Source organism: Sturnus vulgaris, chromosome 6 (assembly GCF_052056855.1).
Source record: "Sturnus vulgaris isolate bStuVul1 chromosome 6, bStuVul1.hap1, whole genome shotgun sequence".
NCBI lineage: Eukaryota > Metazoa > Chordata > Aves > Passeriformes > Sturnidae > Sturnus > Sturnus vulgaris.
The window spans coordinates 28,114,349-28,134,468 of NC_142248.1; the positions used below are offsets into that span (position 1 = coordinate 28,114,349).

Sequence of the window (20,120 nt, forward strand, 5' to 3'; positions counted from 1 at the left end):
CTTTTCCTTCAAGCCTTGGGAAGGGAAATGGTGAAAGGCGCTATCTCCTTTTCCTCTGAGGAGAATTCAGAAACCTTTTCTTATTCTGCAGAGATTAATCGAACTTCTCACCATCCTTTTCCCCACCTGTAAGTTTTTACCTTTGCCTCATCAAGCCTGTAGGCTTGAAGGTATGCAGCTTCCACTCTGCTGAATACCTTTTAATCCCTTTCTCTTCTCTGGTGGTGGTGATCTGTTCCATTAGAAAAGGTGCAATTCTTCATCTTACCTGCTCAAGCTATGCCTTCACCAAGATGGACTCTTCTTAGAGTAGCCACAGTTTGCCGAAGAAGCTTAATGTATTGATGGCAATTAAAAAGCAACATGAGAAGTCGATCAGGAGGTTGATTGTAAGGCAATATCTTACAAAACCACAGTATCGGTAGCCAGGTTACCTGGACACTAACACTATGCATTATTTGAGTCTTTGAGGAAAAATTAATCATGTGTTCTTTGGTAATTGCTGTGCAGATAAAGATAATTATATGGTTGCCAGAAAAAAAATCACTAAAGCAGTTTTGGGAGATCACTTACTTCATATGTTAAAGAAGTGGTGAAGCTGTGCCAGCAATGCTTTTATGTGAAATAAATCTTTGTTAACTGAAACTTCACTTATTTTTGTGCTAGCATAAGAGAAGAAACATTGTTTGTTTCCAAATGGCATCTGATTTCATGCATCTGCTGGGAGCAGCAATCCACTTACCTCATGTTCCAGTGAAAAGGGAAAGATGATATTGATATATTGAAAAGTCCCTTCAAAGAATAACAGTATGAATGTACATGAAACTTTCTATCCAGCATACATTTAGCACAGTCTAAAATTTAGTGTTGTAATGAGAGAAAAACCAAGATGCTTACTGTTTCAGTGCTAAACTTCAAGTAGTTGAACCGCTGTTCATGACCTCTTCAGCTACAGGACTGATTGTTTCCTTTCCTAAAACAATGTTGTAGTCTGACACCAGGAAACTTGGTGTTAGGAAGAAAATGTCAGAAAAGAAAATGAAGGGTATTGAAGATACAAGAAAATTGTGATGAGTACTTTGGTATGAGTAAGCTTTGAAATGTAAGATAGAGCAGGAATCAGAAAGATCTCTCTGAGAAACTGAAACGTGGCAGAATTTTCAGAAAAATATTTTTTGATAGCAGGAGACAGGATTAAATCCAGGAGAGGTTTCTTTCTTATTGCTGAGATTTGTTAATGTGAATGTGGTAAAGTTAGGGTAACAGCCCTGAAGGATGTGCACGAAGCAGATATGTAAGTTAGTAAATGGAACAGAATTGTCCCTTTATTATGGCTCAGGATTTTTTTCAAGGAAAATATATTTGCATGGAAGATGGCCATCTATTCTCTGTTGTTGTTTCAATTTTATGGTATGCATAGCCAGCAAATGTATTAACTTCCTACATGATACATGTTGCTTCTGCCTGTCTGTACCAGTTTTGGATGTGTGCAGTGCACATGATATGCCTTCATGATAATTGACACCAGCTTACTGTGCCTCTCCTTACTAAGTGTTTGAAGATGCATTCCTGTTAACTGTACAGTGATGAGAATTTCTGTTGCTGTTTAAATCAGTAGTATTAAATGTATATATCTGAGTATACTCTGGGTGTGTATTTTACAACCTAAAGTCATAAAATATGGTCATTACTTGGAACCACCTGGGGGGAGCTGCAGCAGGAAGTGTTGTGGCTACTACAACAGGCTTTGCCTGCTCTTCCCTTGCAGTCAGTGACTGGTGGAAAGTTTTGGGAAAACACTGCTTTATTGGTAAGGCGCTGCTTGGTGTGTGTGATGGAGAAAATAAGATGGGCTGCTCCTGTCTTTTAGGTAGCTTCCCTCTGGTTTTCAGTCAGCTAATGACATTTCTACTCCCTTCGAGTTCCATTCATCTTCAAACTGCATTTTTCCTGCTGGATCCCACAATTATTTTTTGGGGGGGTGAGGAACATTTGTTTTCCGAGAAGAGTAGCACAACATAACAAGTGTTGAGATAACAGCCTGTCTTTGGCTGCATTTTATATAACAAGTGACTAGTAATAATCAGTAGAGGTGTTGCTCAAATAACTCTTTATCCGCATCTCCTGATTTTTGTTGCCTGGTTTCTCACCTATCTTCTGTGATGTTTTACGGGAACAAATGAGTCACTGTCTTCAGGTGAATCTGTAAAGAACAGTGTGAAAGAAGGTGTTTGCATTGAAGCAGAACCAATGAAATGTGTCCTGATGAAGCTCGAAATGACACTTCTGTGTATTCTTCAGTGCCATCTGCTGGCAGAATTACCCACTAGAGACTTGGAGGCCAAGACTAAGTGGCAGCAATTTAAAAACATTTGTTTCTTTTCTTCTTTTAGGAGCAAGGCAAGATTGGTGTAGTCTTCAATATTGGCACAGTGGACATCTCTATTAAAGAGGAAAGCACACCTGTAAATGATGGCAAATACCATGTAGTACGCTTTACCAGGAATGGTGGCAATGCAACCCTTCAGGTTGATAGCTGGCCAGTGAATGAACACTACCCCACAGGTACATATATTTTTGTTCTTCTCTCTCAGTGTATCTGTATCTATAAACTAATGTTTAATAACAACTAATTGGTCTATAAATCTTTGTTGCTTCATCTTGACAATAAATTTGCGAGCCTGGTGATGTGTATTCTGTCCTTGGAAAACAAACTAATGGTCCTTTAAACTGGAAGAACAAGCATGCCAACTGTGCGGTATGATGCACACAGATCATGCTGTTTCAGAGATCTCTAAGTGAATCCTGGTTCTACACAGAGTTACAAAGCCATTCAGTGACAAACTTGGTTTTGCTACTTGTGATATTTTCTAAATATTTAGGGTAGAAAAGTTTTGAGCAGACTTTAGGAAAAGGAGCAGTGACTTTAGCCACACCCCACACACTGTCAATATAAATATAGTGTAGAAATGTAAGGAACGTAGAAGATCAAGCAAGTATTTGAGCAGACCTTATGCTTTCCTCATATATTTTTTTATCATCTGAATTTCACTTTCTCTCTTAGGTTTGCAGATACAAAGGTTAACACACCACCTAACCGAGACTGACAATTCCTAGTTGACTTTCTGTCAATATGCAGTGGAAAAATTCAGTATCTTTGGAAATTACCACCCTAAATCCACCAGAAACAGTGAATAACTGGCCCTTGATACACTGTCACATGTTTTATCCCACCGCTGGCAAATCACAACTTCATGATACTTTATGTCACCATGCTAAAAGATCGAACTTACTCCAAGTGAAAAACAGATTGCTGTGTGGTGCTGACAGTGCATTAGATGGCTGAGGTGTGATGATGTATATGGTTATAAAAGGAAGAATGAACACAAGGAAAGAACTTCCAGTGTTAACCACATTCCTCTCATTCATATGTTGCCTAAGATCAAGCCATGATCAACTTGGTTTTCAATATTGAGTTTAAGAAACATTCACTTCTTTATTTCTAGATTGTACAGTAGTAATTCAGGACAGAAGGAATATTTCTTGCTAGTTGTGTAGGAATTATTCAAAAGAAACTTAAATTATAGGAAATATCCTAGCTCGAGGTTATATACTAATTTATGCAACATTATAGTAATAAATTACTCCAAGGGGATGACTTCATCTCTTCTACTCCCTCAGAAAGTACACAGGAAAGTTTTTAAATGTGAGTCATCTATGCTGTGTTGTTCTCTATCACATATGTCCCTTTGTCAGTGTTTCGTGAGGTATATTCAAAAGGATACATTTCAATTATTAACCTTATTTCTCTGAAAAAATTCTTTTTGAAAAATGCCATGACAGATATGCTCTGTTAGATTCTACCTCTGCTATCCATTGGTTTGAGAGGAAAGTGGGCTAGGAAATGTTCAGCTGAGTATCTTTCTTCTGCTCCTTTCATCAATTATTTTGTAAAATACCTCCAATCCAGTTGGCAGCCAATTACAGTCACTACAAACCCTATGAATAAATTTTTTCTTATATTACTTGCTGTAGTATGTCTCTGGTGTAAAGAAGCAAAATATTCAGCTCAATTCTTTAGAGATATTTATTTTTAAAAGGGAAAATAAATCACACTCAGAGAACTACCTCAGTACCCTGGGCTTCTGCCTTGGTTAAAGATATTTTTTTATTTTCATTAGAAGATGTATGGTTTTATGGAATCAGCATTAATCTTATGTTCTGGGCTAGTATTGAGTGTATGCAGTTGTATTCTAAGAAAAAAGGACACCTTTATCTTCCAGACACCTTTTCCTTTCTCTGTGCATGTATTTCAATGTTTTGTCTGTTTGTAGATGATGAATTTTTCAGCCTGTCCCTGTGAAAATAAGGCTTATGGGACCATACTTCATGTGTGCAGGTTTCTCCCTTATTCATTTTCTACTTCTTTCAAACCAATATTTTAGCCAAATTAAAAAAAAAGAAAATAGTCCAAAAATCAAAAAACCTAAATATGTTGTATTGCTGTGGGAAAAAACCCAAACAAACAAACAAAATCCAAGGGAGGAGGGCAATGTTCCAGCCTTCCCGGAGGAAAGGACTGTGGCTTGATGTCAATTTATGTTAAATACCAGAATATCTATATAACAGAGTGACATTATGAATACCTAAGATTCAGAAAAGATTCCATGAACCAATAATTACAGGAAACCAATACTTATTAGTCCCATTTTCTGGCCAGTCAATGGTTCCAAAAAAAGGCTGAACAGGAGCTTTTGAAATTAATTACTTGTCTTTCACAAACCAAATTTGCACTATTGTTTTTTGATCTGACTGCAAGACCAAACTTGTGTTCAGCAAAGATTCAGCTCTGTAAAGGTTTTGTGGTTGGATGGACTAAGGCTAATGCAGTGTGTTTCAGCTGGAACCTGCTGAAAGTTTAAATTAATGTAAAACTTGATTGATAGATGCTAAGTAATCCCTTATGTTTTGCATAGGATCATGTCAATTCTGGAAACACAGTTATTTGCAGTGTTTAAAAAACGTTGCATTTGTAGACTGTGCTTGCTTGGGCACAGTGCATTTACTGCAAAATGAACAATTTCATGTGTATTTGGGTTTCCACACAGTGCTACAGCCTAATGTTTACAAATTTTATAAACTACCTAATGTATCTTCTTTGTCATCACACATGGTGCAATCTTCAGTCAGGTCTGCATTCTGAATGGCATTTCCATGTTCCTCTCTGAGTTTTATTACTTGTGGAAGAATTATACATTAGACTCATAATTACTTGCTCAATGAAAAGTACAAATAAAAGTTGGATATTTATTAAATGAGCAAAGTGGGAGAATATTGGCTTTCCTTGAAATACAGTCTTTAGTTAAATTGAAATTAACTGAAACTAGCCCAATGGGACCAAAAGGCTCCAAAGCTGTATTTTTACAACTTCAAATAAAAGACAAGGAAAATAGAATGACAACAAACTTACAACTCAGGCACTGACATTTTAGGTTTTATAGCATCAAATTGCATTTCAGTCGCCTGCAACATGAGCTTTACACATTCTTGAAGCAAAAGAGAGAAAAATGGTAAAGGAGGGAATTAACTTGGAGCTAAAGTTGACTTTGTGACTGAAATAATGCAAATTACTAGAGATGATCTCTCATCTTTAGTACCATTTCAAAGTGCCAGAGTTCCTGTTACTGGGCAGTAAGACAGAACATGGCCCAGTATAGGTATCTGAGAACTGGGATGTCAAAAAAGTAATGTTAGTACAGAGGCTGCTATCTGCAATTCTGCTGTTGTGGTTCAGCCAAAACCATTGAGCTGTTCGTGATTTATTTGCATTAGTTTTGCCCTTTCTCCTCTCTCTCAAAAGCACAATAAGGAGATGGGCTTTTTCCATAGGCTGTACTGATAGCCAGTTTCTTCATACTTGATTCATTAAGTTGATTACCAAAATGTGATAGAATTTTTCTCAGGGTATAAAACTTCTGCTAGTCTGAAGTACAGTTTTCTATGGCTGCCTCCCTTCTGTTGTCTCACAAGCTTTCATCCTTTTGTGTACATCACAGAAAACAGGTTGTGCTTGGTCATTGTTATTTCCTGGAGAGAACCTTCTCTATATCTAAATAAATATTTTAATTATGGAATTGGAGTAATTATGGACCCATGCTTCAGGAAGAGGAAGTACCTGACTTTTTTTGTTTTGATTAAAATGAAACCCATCAAATTTGAGACAGTTTGCAGAAATTTCCAGAGTAGTTAGAAATAAATCTTCTGTCTTTACACAGAACTGGGATACCTCAGTCCCTATGTTTTCATTAGTTCTTAGGCAGGATGGGTTTTTTTCACTCTGTTCACTGTCTTTCCTTACAAATAAATACTTTGTGTGATACCAAATGTATAGTGTATGTCAAAACAAGCCTGATATTCTTGTTCATTCATCCAGGCACCAACTAAATTTTCCGCAGTAGAAAAAAAAACAACAACAACAACAACAACAACAACAAAAAAAAAAAATAGGTGAAGAGAAGCTGTAAATTAAGACTACCCATGACAAAAGAGTAAAATCTTTTTGAAGTTATGTTTTAAAGGAGAAGATTAAAGGAAAGAAGGCAACAGGTAGGAAGGAACTTTATTTAAAGAAATGCATGATCTAGCAAGACAGGTGTAGCCTGGATTTTTTAATGCATTTTAGAAGACAGTATTAAACAACTGGATTATTATCAGGATTCATTATTTCATCCATACAGTACATATTCTTATTTTTCTCTTTTTAATTCTCGAGTTCCCTCTCAGTGTTCTTGTAGTAGTCTTTGCCCTTTCAAATTACATTATTCTGAAGGTTTTCTGCTATGGATAAAAGAAAAGAGCATTCCATCCTCTATGGCCCTACTTCATTCAGTCTCTGAAATACATTTCTGAAAATAAGTTGTATTTCTGGAAAAGCTGGACACTTAGCTCTTGGCAGCAGAACTGACTGCTCTGGCAGGTAGTGTGGCCAGATAAGTGCATGCTATAAAACAAAAAGTTGATTCTGAGACCCTGATATCTGTGCTGGGATTTTCTTTCAGAGTAGTTCCAGTTCCAAGGATTGAGTGTTCCTGAACTGTTGGGCATATCTTCTTTTTTTCAATTTCATTTGAAAGCAGTCCAATTTGAACTACATCTTTGTTAGTCTATATGAGAAAAAGTCTTTGTCTAAAATAATAAGCTTTATAGAAACAGGTCAAAATGATAGTGGTTTAGATTCTCATACCTATCTAAAATGTGAGAGGCATCAACCTTGCCTTACTAGAATGTATTTCTTCATTTGCTTGGTCGAAAGATCTGAAGTGGTTTGACTGTGCCACGCACTTTATGTGAGATAGGGAAGAAAACTGGCTAAGTTCTTGCTTCTTTCAATAATTTTTCTAGCTAACTGAAGGAATACTGAAGGATGCTAGCAGCAGGACCCCCCTCAATTATCTAACAAGAGTTTTGGTGTCTGGGGAGGTCCCTGCTGACTGGAACCTAGCCATTGCTATTCCAGTCTATAAGAAGGGTGTGAGAAAAGATACAGGTAGCTACAGACCTGTTAGTCTAAACGCAGATCCTGGAAAAATTATAAAGACTATACTGTATGCTATTGAAAGGCGTCTAAAGAATAATGCAGTCATAAAGCACACTCAGTATGACTTCAAAAGGGGAATGTTCCATGTAACAATTTGATGTCTTTCTATTGTAAGGTCACCTGCCTCGTGGCTGAAAGGGAAGGTGGTGGATGTAGTTTTTCCTGGATTTTGGTAATGTTTTTGGTACCATCCCTCACAGCACCATTCCAAACAAGTTGCCCAGCTGTGGGATGAGCTGTGCACATTGTGCTGGGTTAGGAGCTGGCTGAACAGCAGAGCTCAAAGAGCTGTGGTGGATGGGACTACATCTGCCTGGCAACTATGGTCACCAGAGCTGTTCCTCAGGGTTCAGTTCTAGGGACAGTTCTGTTCAATATAGTCATTCTTCCGTGCTAAAGCCACCTATCTCATGGATGAAGGGAAGGTAGTGGATGTAGGAAGTTTGTTAATGAGATTAAACTGGGAGGTGCAGTTGACCCCTTCAAGGGACAAGAGGCTTTGCAGGAGATTCTAGCTGGATGGGAGCATTGGACTATGATTAATGGAATAAAATTAAGTAAGAAAAAATCTGGATTCTGCACCTGGGGAAGAGTAACACCTGTAAGGCATTACTAGGAATTAGGAGAGGAGTGGCTGGAGAGCAGCCCTGCAGAAAGGGATCTGGGATTCTGGTAGGCAGCAATTCAGTGTGAGTCATCTGTGGACCCTGACAATGAAAACAGCAAACCATGTCCTGGGGAGCATAAAAAACAGTACAAACAGACAGACAAGTGGTTGTCCTGCTCTATTCAGTGTTTGTGTGGTCTCACCTCAGTGAGACCTCATGGTAGTTACCCACAATTTGAAAAGGATGTGAACATCCATGAAAATGTCCAGAGGACAGCAACAAAGCTGGTGACAGGGCTGGAAGGTATGTCCTGTGGAGAGTGGCTAAGGACTATGGGGTCATCGAGTTTGGAGAAAAGCAGGCTAGGGAGGATATTACTCTTTACAGCTTTCTGAGGAGTGGAAGCAGAGACAGGGGCTGAGCTATTTTTCCATGTACTTAGTGATGGGACATGTAGGAATGTTTCAAAGCTGTGCTAGAGGAGGTTCACAATAGATCTTAGGAAGCATTACTTTACTAACAGACTGGTCAAACAACCATTTTTCTGGAGAGGTTGTCAGCAGGCCTCATGCCCATGAGTGTTTAAGAGGCATTTAGACAATGCCCTTAAGAACATTCTTTGACTTTTGGCCAGCCCAGCCTGAGCTAGATAATAGTTGTAGCTACTTTCCAAATATTCTAGTCTAGTCTAAACTGCTTGCTTACAAAGAAATAGAGAATGTCAGGCAGAGGTTATAGTTTTGAATTTAAGTGAAAGGTGACGCACCAAAGGCTGTAGAAAGAATCTTATGGCTGTCAGTTTTTCTAAATTTTTTTTTTTTTACTTTATGATCTCTTGTCTTTGAGAAAACTTTGGGATTTTGAGACGTGTTCTGAGACAGCTGAAATGATATAGTACATGTCTATAACATAGAAAAAGTAGATGTATTTTTCATCTTCTTAACTGCAGAGAATTAATTATGGTGCTGGAAAGAACTGGAAGTATTTGTGTTTGTCTTGACAAGATTGAAAGCTTAGTTCCATCTTCTTCTTTTAGGAAAAGTATTCTATGATTAAAAATATTGGAATTATTGGAATCTGGCAGTTTTTTGTATTACTGTTACCCATTTGGTACTTCTGCAAAGTGCTGAATATTTCTCAGTGAGATGATGCTAACTCTTCTCTGCTTGCATGCTTGTTTGATTGTACCAGATAATACTGGTTGCAGCCTAATAAGATGCAGAATATCTAGTTCCTAATTTTTTATATTTTTTCCCAAAAATACCACCCAAACCTATTGTAGACACTTTAAAAAGGGAGTTATACAGTAGGAGAACTTAATCCAGCATCAGAGACTTTACAGAAATTTGAAGGTGGGCAAAATGAAGCATGAAGCTGTTTTGGCGAGAGCAGACTTAATACTGACTGAGTAAATGTGAAATGGAAAGGGCATTTTATAAGTGAGGAACCTAAAGTTGGTTTTCGTAGTAAGTGTTGCATGGCACCCCATGATGGTTACTATTGTAAGTTTCTGTGAAAAACAAAAAAACTGATTTTATTTCCAGAGATGTGGATGTCCACAGATCCAGGTATCTTACTTAGGGTTCTCAATATCCCTAAAAATGGTTCTACCCATCTCTACAAATAAAATTCCATGAGTTTTACACAATTGTGACTATTGAACAATAATTCATAGTCTGCTTTGAAACATGTCATTTCTTGTCCTACTCAAGCCATGACCTTTCCCTGGTTATTTTCAGTCTCCTTCCACAACTGACATGATCTTTTTGTTCAAGTAAGTCCATTTCCCACCTCATCCCTCGACTGAAGGGACTCTGAGGATCTCTTCTCTTCTCTTCTCTTCTCTTCTCTTCTCTTCTCTTCTCTTCTCTTCTCTTCTCTTCTCTTCTCTTCTCTTCTCTTCTCTTCTCTTCTCTTCCCTTCTCTCTCCATTCTTTTTGGCTTTATTTAGTTTTTATCGACAACATTTTCTTTCTCTCCCTCTGTGATTTCCCAGCCGTGAGATAAATAGCCTTGTATCTTACAAGCTAAATACAATTACTGCTATCAAAACTGGAGTCTTTCTCTCCCTGTAAATGTCTCTTGGAAGCTGATAAGCTGTTCAAAGCAAACTGCAGGCTTCTACCTAATCCTGAGATTAAACATAACCACCCAGAAGACAGCAAGAGATAATTGAGGGGGGGGGTTGGGGGAGGCAGGCAGGAGAGGAAGAGAAGAGGAAAAAGTGAGATTCTCTCCTGAGATATTAAGAGGACATACAGAAAGCTCAAGGTTATTTGTAAAGGAATTACACAAAACACACAAGAGCTTGTTATGATGAGGAATTTCCTCAGATAATGCAGTGGTTGTTGTAGTTGTTAAAGAAAAAATTTAGCAAGGATTTGTTTGATGTAAAGCATACAGGGACTCCCACCCGTGACTGCTGATTTTTGTATATTATCCCCATCTTGTCCTTGAAACAGAAGGCTTCACAAGATTGGATCCAGATTCTTTGTACATGCTAGAGTTCATCTCACTGACTTTATTGCTGAACATGGGGAGATAGTAGATTTCCCAAGACTGGAGCAGGGGACTGAGCCGACTTCTCTGTGCTCTGTGTTTTGCTACCTGCTGTCCAACCTAGGAAATAAGAGTGCCTTTAACTGTGGAGAAATAGTGTGTGATATCTATATCAGTCTTCACTTAAAAAGGCAGAACTACTGAAGGTAAATAGTTTTCACGAGTCAGCCCAATACTGTTGAAAAAAGCAGCCTTATTTCTGGATATAGAAATTCTTCTTGATAGGTTTTTTTGTAATCAGTGACATTATAGTTTTCTCTTTCTGTAATTTTTTTTTGCATCTTCTGCTTCTGAAAGCTTGTCTTTTTTAACTGTTATCAATGGGTTATTATGTCTTCCAACTTGGCTTTATTTAATTTATAATGCATTAGACAGGGAAAAAAGGTAAATTTAGATGATCTAATAGTAGCATCTCTGGGGAAATTAGGAAAAGACTATATATCCTTTCTTCAACTTACATGTGAACTGATATTAATAATATGCAATGTTGTGATTATTAGTTCTTGTGAGCTCAGTGATGCAAAGTCTAATGCTGATTGTGAAATTAACAAGAAATACTCAAAAGTAGAACTGAGATGTCCGAGTCATTGCAACAAGTTCGTTCTTGCTTGCTTGCTTGCTTGCTTGCTTGCTTGCTTATCCCTGCACAGTACCTCTATATGGCTCATTGTACCACTTCAGTGATTTACAAAGGTTCAAATGTAATGGAGCCTTCTTAGAGAAAATCGCTAGTTCTCTGTGCTTTGCAGAGTCTGGATCCTCCTCCCCCAAATTCACTCTGTGTCTTGCAGAATGATTTTGACATGTAATTTCCTCTTCTTTCCATCCTTCAACTCCCTACAAAAACTTTGGCTTCTGCCTTCTTGTGCCCCTGTAGCAATCTCTTCCTTCCCTCAGACTTGAGGCTGTTATGATCTCCTTTTCACTTCTGAAACCTTGCTTCTGAAAACAAGGCAATAGTAAAACGTTTGGCTGAATCCAGTTGTCTCCATGAAAATGCACATGGATCTTGTTCTGGGAGACTTGGAGTCATTAATAAGATGAGTTGTTTGATCTGCATGCTGAAGGGATTTTTTTTTATTGATGCTACCAGATCCCACTGTGATCTTAATATTTTCCTATCCAAATGTCCTTCTGAGTGGGCAATGAGTAAGGAATAAGAGAACTAGTTTTTGATTAGCCCTGTAGCTGAATGCCATCACCATTCACATGGTTCTTGTCACATATTTTTTGTGGAATTTGACTTTTCATATTGTACTCTTTTTGTGGGACTTAAATGAGCTCTCAGATGCTTCCTATCAGCATGAATTGGAGATGGCATATAAAGTGCCTCTGACAGATTTACTGCATTTCATAATGAGCCTAAAACATATAAAAAGACAGGGTTAATAAAACAGAATTGGAGAAGCACATTTTGAAGGCAGTACTGTGACATATGTTGAAAGATCTGCCAAGAGGGATGATTAAAGCATGACAAGTTGATGAAATCAGAAGTTGATTGTAGCTTGTCACTGCAGGGCCATAGCATCTATAATATATTTATAGGATTGGAAAACTGATAAATATGGCAACCTGATATGAACACTCAAGTTTTGTTCCTCTGTATCCACTGACATATAAACCCCCATACATGAAGTAAACAACAAACATACTTTGGAATTTGTGCAAAAACACTCATGTTAATGTGTATGTTTCCATACTGGATGATGGGATAGGATCTGACATGATATAAAAGTTACAGAAATGTTGCCACTACGCTTAGAGTTTAACTGCTGTGTGCTTTGTGTTTTACTTTCCCACAGAAAAAATGAAGCTGTGGTTTATTTCTGATTTGCCCCGTCCTCAAAGAGTTTCATGGAAGTGTTGTAGGGATTTTCTGTGTTCCCAATTCTGTTTTTGAGGACAGAAGAGAGAAAATACAGAAAACAAACAAAAAAAGTGGTTATATTGCAGCTTCCAGTATCCATTGATTTTGTTTTGTTTCTGAAAACTGATCTGAGCTCTTGTAACACACTGCATTCAGTCTGAGTGAGCTGCAGTTTTAACTTCACCAACTACCTCAAGCCCATGTGAGTGGCAGTCTGTCAAGCACTGGAATTTGTCAGCTTGGCATTAAGAAAGAGGGAAATGCATGGGTCTTTATGAAAACATGTAAGGTAACGAAGCAGAACATACAGCACAATATGATTTAACAGCAATAGGTTTGAAAGAAGGAGTTTACCCAAGGAAGGAAGTAAACACAGTAAAGTATCTTCATGCAAGTAGCCATAACCATCCAATTCCCACCTAAGATTCCACCGATAGTCCTTGAGATTTGTGAGAGGGGAGAGGAATATTCTTCTGTAGCAGTCTTTATTACTGCTACGTAACAATCACATAAAAGGTTGTTCAAACATGCAAATACATGCCACAGAGGCAATACTGTTTTAATTTAGCCAAAATACTTGTTTATAGCCTAGATAAAGAAAAATATTACCAGAAAGTACTGATAGTTTGAGGAAAAGATTTTTTGGTGCTGTCCAAAAAACCAGACATATGTATTATATGTTCAGCTGTTAGCTGAATTAGTGTAGTAACTCTTACATCTTCCTGAATCAGACTAGATGTCCAATACGTCAAATCTACAGATGAATACCAAATTCTTTAGAAGAAAATTTGCTTTAATGGTCAAAATGACACTTCTTTCTGATGGTCCTGGATTTGGGATTCTCTTCTGTCTTCCCGGAGCCTGATTGTTCATCTAATCAAGTTTATTGAGTCTGAGACCTGTCAAGTGTCTGATGCTCCAGAGAATTACAGTAACCCACCATGGCAACAACAAAAATATGCCCCAAAGATGTCCTTCTAAAAAAATTGCCCTACTTTTGCATTTAGTTTGTGATCTGAAATATGAAGTCAAATAAGCTATATGTGTTTGTATCATATGTACAGCAATTACTTTTGTATTTCTCAGTTGGAAAGCAAATGGTTCCTTTATTTCTCCTCGTTAATTTATTCAGGAAGGCATGATTGTGTTGAAATACTCCCACTTCTTCTGCAGCTGGAGAAGTTACTCTGCTGCATTGTGACCCCATTGCTCAGCCAAATTTAAACCATAACAAACCAAAACCTAGGTAATTTAGTGGCATCTGTGATTTTTCTCTATTTCTCTGATTCCTTTTTCATTGATGGTATTGATTCTCAAATCTCAGTTCTTTCCTCTTAGCTTATTTCTATTGACTAGGGTTCTTTGCAAGATAAATTCTTGCAACACAGAGTGAACGGCTAGGAACAGTTGTATTAACCTTTTTCAATGGTAGTAAGGCATAAACTGAAACTCATGAACAGATGAGCTTTATGATTTCCCAGTCCTAGATTTGCTATATGTCAGCACTTAAAATATTCCAAGATACAGTATCCATAGGGCACTGATGCGTATTTCTGCCTAGTTGTTCTCACCTGGTATCTGATTTAAGAACCCAGGGCTGAGGAATATCCCTAAGTATTGGCATTGCATTCATATACTTACCACAGGCCTTTGAGTCCCAGTGCCTGAGACACTAAACAGATACAATCCATATGTTTTTCCCTGTATTTCTTTGACACCCAGCCATTTTCCATGAACAGTAATTACATACTAAGAGATATAGGTATATACTAATAGCTTGGTCTTCCCAACAATTCTATGCCAAAGTATAGAGCTGTTCACACAGCATGTGTATCCTGACTGAATCCTCAGATATTTTGAGCTGTTCTCATCTCTCATGCTCCATGATTCTGTGAGATCCAGGTACCAAGCATAAACCTTATCAACAATGATTTCTGATAAATTTCTCCTTTGCTGGCATAAAATTAATTAGAACCATAGAAGGACTTGGGTTGGAAGGGACCTTTAAGATCATCTAGTTCCAAACCCCATGCCATGTGCAGGGACACCTTCCACTCAGCCACATTGCTCGAAGCTCCATCCAAACAATTGCTTCAGCTGTAGAAAACCATTTGATGGTACAAATGCAACTGTCTAATGTGGTGCAGAGAAGGATGGAGAAATATTTCTCAGATGGAGACTGAGGGTAAATAGAATCCTGCTGCACAGCACAGTGCAGTGAGTTCCCAAACATTAATATATTTAAGTTTCTCTCCTGGGTTAGTTCTATTTCAGTTCTCCTGGTCAAACAGAGTTTTTATGTTTTATTTCTTCTCCCTCTCTCTCCTTCTAACTCTCCTTCTGTCCCTGTCTCTCTCTCATAAGCACACATGTGTGCACAGTAAGAATGAGCAAACAAACATCTGTCCTGAGGGATCACAGGCTTGAACAACTTTGTGCTTTTCTGATCACATTGCCTGCAGAAAGAACAGTGCCAGCTGTAATCCCAGGTTGACATGCTGACATGCAGTGACAGAAGGGTTTATGCATCCACATCAGCCTTCTCCCTGCTTGCTAAAGGCACTGGAAAGCATGAAGTCATTAAAATCCAATGCTACAATCTGAAGCAGAGTAACTGTGAAAGGATGGTCAGAAATGAAATGGGCCAGTCATGGAAGTCCATGAATCCCAACTTTGTGTTTAGAGATGCCTTTCTCTGTGATCTTGGATAATGCTTTTACTACTCTGCAGCTCAGTTTTTCTCATCAGTAAACTGAGGATAAAGCTTCAATTTACCTTATCTTTGGTGGCTTAGAAAATATTCTACGATTCACTGAACATGGAAGTCTTTCTGGGTCAATGAATTTGCATCTTTGCTACTTATTGAGTACCAGTGCTGTTGGTCATGGCACAACTTTGTGAATAGAATCTGTCTTTGAGAAGACTTATTGGGTTACTACAGAATCCTAGAATTCTCTTTTCCTTTTTTTTGAACTGATGCAAACAGAAGAATTGATTTCATAATTTGTAGCAATTATAAATGGGAAAGGTCTGTTTGCTCTCATTTATTTTATTCTGTAATAAACTGATATCCCCCACCGCTTTTTCAAGTAAAATTTTAAATAATTCAAGAATTTCCCTGAGGATACTGTAGCACTCTCTAATATGCAATCTTGATAGGAAGTGCTTCTTAATAAATTTCTTCTTTCATCAGTTTCTTACATGCTTTTAATTATTCCCTGGCAGTCACCCTAGAGAACTTGCCCCTTCCATAGAGTTTTTGCCATTTGGTTATTTGTAACTGGTTAGCTTTCCTGTCCTCATCAGTGACATTTGACTAAGGGCCTTATAGGCATTACTCTCATTATTGTTAGTGACTGATCAGCTTCCCTACAGTACTGTATTAATGGGAAAGGACTGCACATGCTCTCTCGATTTGTACATTTAAGTCCCCATATCTCCCTAATAATATATGCACAGGGAAATGAGATTCAGAAACATCTGAAGGTTTCTAGTGGAGCCAGTCCAGCTCCATAGCTATCAAGACAAAGGCAGAGACTGCTGGTCTGCTGGAACTGAGTTTCTCTTGTTTGCAGGGTGGTGGTAGTGAGCCATTGACCCTTCAAGAAGCAGGTATAAAGCCAGGTATAAAGGTTTTCTTACCTTAGATCATGCACCCTACAAAGGCAACTGTGCTGTTTTCAGTATCACATTGCTCCTGGAGGCAAATAGCTACATGTAGCTCCAATGCCTAACCCCAAATATGTAAATCAGATTAGTGTTTCTCTGTCCTGACTTTGCCTAATGCACTAAACAGATAAACAACCTCTAGATAAATGAGAGTTAATAGAATTTAAAGTGTCAATACAAATAAAGTCGTTTTGGTATTTGATTATTGCTGCTTGGTCTCACTGGGCAATATAAATCACATCCTTACCTTTCACAAGGGAATAAAGAAGTGAGATGTGGGGACAATAGCAGTGGATTTTATTCCAATCTCTGATTTCTTCCTGCAAAATGAATTCTTTTTTTTCTTGCTTAAAATGGAGAGATCAATATGTAGTTTCAGTTTTTCTTTAATAGACACATCAGCCTTGGCTGCCTGATATGGGGCTCAATTTGGATCTGGTCAGTGAAAAAACAGTAATTTACACATTCCTTATAAAACATTTCAAACATCTAGTAATATAGACACTCAAATTATTTCATATTTTTACAGAGGTTGAACTGGTAACTGCTTTCTCTGTACTGTACACTAGTTCAGTTTTCCAATGTAGCTCAAATGAGAGCTAAAGCCAAGTGCTTTTATTTCGTACCCATGACCTCAACTTCTACAGGGCTGAAGTGATTCAGCATAATGTGCACATATAAAATAGGACTCGAGTCACATTTTTCACATTTTTTTTTTCTTCTGAATGCTTGGAAAGGTTTGATTAACCTTATTCCACCTTTGTTAGTCTGGGTTTTCTTTTGTTTTGCTCCTGTTGTGCTCCTTTTAGATTATCAAAGGTAAGGCACTTATTTTCTCAGTCGTCCAAAAAAGAATTGAAAGACTAATCTAAGAGAGGTTGTAATGTTACTGATCTTGTCCTGGGGCAGAGCATTGAATTAGATGACTTCTTCAAGTCTTTCTTAGTCCTATTAGTGTCATTGTAGTCCACGTTAGCTGTACCTCCTGCACAGACATTCAAACTCCTATCTCCTAGTTTGCTTCTTAATTTCCCAATGATTTTGGCCTGAACAGAGCTTTACTTTGAATTAGAACTCCAAGTTTTTTAGGCTAAAAAAGATCAGATAAAATAGGAAGTGGTGGCATTGTAAAGCTTTTGTTTGAGGCACTAGAGACTTAGGAACAGCTCCAGTTGCCTAAATAACTTTTACTGTTGCAGTCTTGCTTGCTAATTCTCTCTCATATTTTTAGTACTTATATTACCAAGACCTTGTTGTCTCTTGTCATGAGGGCGGTGAGCTGAGGAGGGTTGCAGTGTGAAGGTCAGCTTTTAACTCCAGTCCATAGTGAGATGAACAGAATAAAAGGTGTTGCTCCCAGCAAACAATGTGATCAGAGGGAATTGAAGATAAAGTCAAGGGCATCCAGGACTAAGGGGAAAATGAGGACAAGAAATAAAATGAGAACTCAATAGCAAAAGATGCAACTTTATTGAACAATGAAGGCAAGGAAAAAATATAATATCCAAGAACTGAAGCAAAGCTGAACAATGTTAAGACTTGTCTATTTTTCAATTCACTGAAATAAAATCCCAAATTTGGATTCATTTTCTATAGTGCTTCTGTTATACAAGGCAAAACTGAAGCTTTACAAGAATTTTTAGAGGGACAGCTTGTGATAGTTAGAAAGATTCCAGATCATCTGCCTTATAATTATTTTGTTTAGCATGGCCATCTTGTTTCATTTTTGTATAAGTCACATCTGTGGTTTCAGGTTTGGATGTTTTTCAAGTGTTTTCTAAAGCCACTGTAAGTAGCGATTTTTTTATATGTTTGGATTTTAGTGCAGCCATTCCCTATGTTATATAACATAAACCACAATATGGTCTTACAGTAACACAACAAGATAAACATCTATACATAAACAGACCTGATGCTAAAACTTGTTATTCCTTTCTGATATATGGAGGAAGGTCTAGTCTTAAAAATGGATTCTAATCTTTTACTAATAGACTTATGTCAGTTTTCTAATTGAATACAAGCTATGAACAAATAGTGGTTGTACTTTGTAGTACTTAAAACAAAATATCTACTGAAGGAAATATGAAAATGGGGCAATTCAGTATATTATAATTTTTTAAGTGCAGCTGCCTGAAAACAGAAGTGGTTAAAGAGGCTCAGTCTGCCAATCACAAGCACACTTTGGAAACTTTTGTTCCCTTTATCAGAGGGGGAAATGGTAGCTTCTCCATGATGCATGCAAGTCTCCTTTTCCAGGGCACACAGCATCAGCCCTAGGAGAGTTTTGGGGTTGGATTGAACTGAGTCAGTTTATGTTAGAGCATTTAGCCATCGAATCTACACTTTTCATGCTGTAGCAGGCTACTCCTCTCCCATGATGATGTCAATTAAGTGTGTGTAAATCTTAGTGAGATTATGGGCATCCATAAAAACTCAAAGGGAACTGCCACTAAGAGCTGCTGGTTGAACTGAACTATAAAACACTAGCTGTTTACAAGCCCTTTTCCTACTGAAATTCCATCTACAATAAGGGGGAAATGGTGGAAACATTTTAAAGCTTGAACACTGATCTCAAGATGTTTCTTTAAATCATTAGTATCACTGTAGCATCTTTCATTTAATAACTGCTCATTAGATAAAATATTTCATTCTTTTTAGAGACTTTGAAGTAATTAAGAAAATTCTGCTTCATAGAACAGCCTTTGACAGTAATTTAGATCAGATGAGTGTTTTCCTATGGTATTCTTTTCAGCATCTTCACAGATTTGACAACACATCAGGATGGATTAATATTCCACCTAAAAGCAAGTACTTTCTTCCTGCCCAGTGCAATTTGTTGGAACCTTTCAGTTTTTTTCTTTCACACCTAAGAGGTAGTAAATCATCATGATTGGTCTAGGCCAAGAAGCAAGATTTTTCAGAGCTTCAATTGTTCATGTCCTTTCTTTAGCTTAATATTCTATTTTGGTTTAGAAATAAGCTTAATGCAATAAAGGCTTTTTGTTTTCTTAAAGGAACCATCAGCAGAAAGAAAAACATCTTCCAGCACTCAAGGGTTTTTGGAATAAAATTCTGCTTTGCCCATGAGCAAATTTAAACTGAGTTCCCTGGACTGTGGCACTGCATAAAAAGTATTTCCTGTGAGAACTGCCAATTGTGATTAGCAAAAGCAAATTATTATTATATTTTTTTCTCATTTTAGTTTAGTCTAAATTGAAGATTATCAAAAACTAAAGTTCAAAGTGAATCTAATCTATTTATTAGTATGCTCTGTGGAGCAGGGAATACTGAGAGTTTCAGAAGAAGGACAGAATACTGGCAACTGATCATATTTAACCAGTAGGCTCTTATTTTTATAACTGGATTCCACATTTCCTCTGGAAAAAGAGAGACAATCCAAAAAAAAAACCCCAGAAACATAGAGCACTTCTGCCATATTTCTCTCCAAAATATTTGGTCCTCAGGAATGTCCGTGGTATTTGAAATATTTTCAATATTCAGGTTAACCAAGATTCAAGAATCTAGACGATTTCAAAATGTTGCCATTAAAATCCTTGAGGTCATAAATGTCTGATTGCTTATGAGTTTGTTGAAAAACTTAGGACATGCAGCAGAATTTCTATTGATTGTGCATATAAGTCCTAAATGGGACAAAAACTTATTTTAATCCTAGTCTTCACAGTGTGGCTTTAGAATTTTTACATGAAAAAGGAATAAAAAATAGGCAAAATAATGTGTTTATGAGGCAGAGTTCTTTAGAAGAAGGTGTTGAGCAGATCTAAGTTGTATTGATATACAGGAATTTATTATGTGGATGAAG

The 20,120-nt window shown here is 37.5% G+C and overlaps 1 protein-coding gene across 18 annotated transcripts in view; it reads left to right on the forward strand.

Annotated features, from left to right (window-relative positions):
* NRXN3 (neurexin 3) overlaps positions 1-20,120 on the forward strand; it is a 945,575-nt gene that overhangs the window by 808,130 nt on the left and 117,325 nt on the right. For all 18 annotated transcript variants that reach the window (XR_015804647.1, XR_015804648.1, XM_088167427.1 and 15 more), the window contains one exon: positions 2,394-2,565. Coding sequence is in view for 16 of the 18 variants with exons in the window: in XM_088167427.1 (XP_088023553.1) it covers positions 2,394-2,565 (172 nt within the window). In the remaining 2 variants the exon portion in view is untranslated. The remainder of the gene's footprint in view (positions 1-2,393; positions 2,566-20,120) is intronic.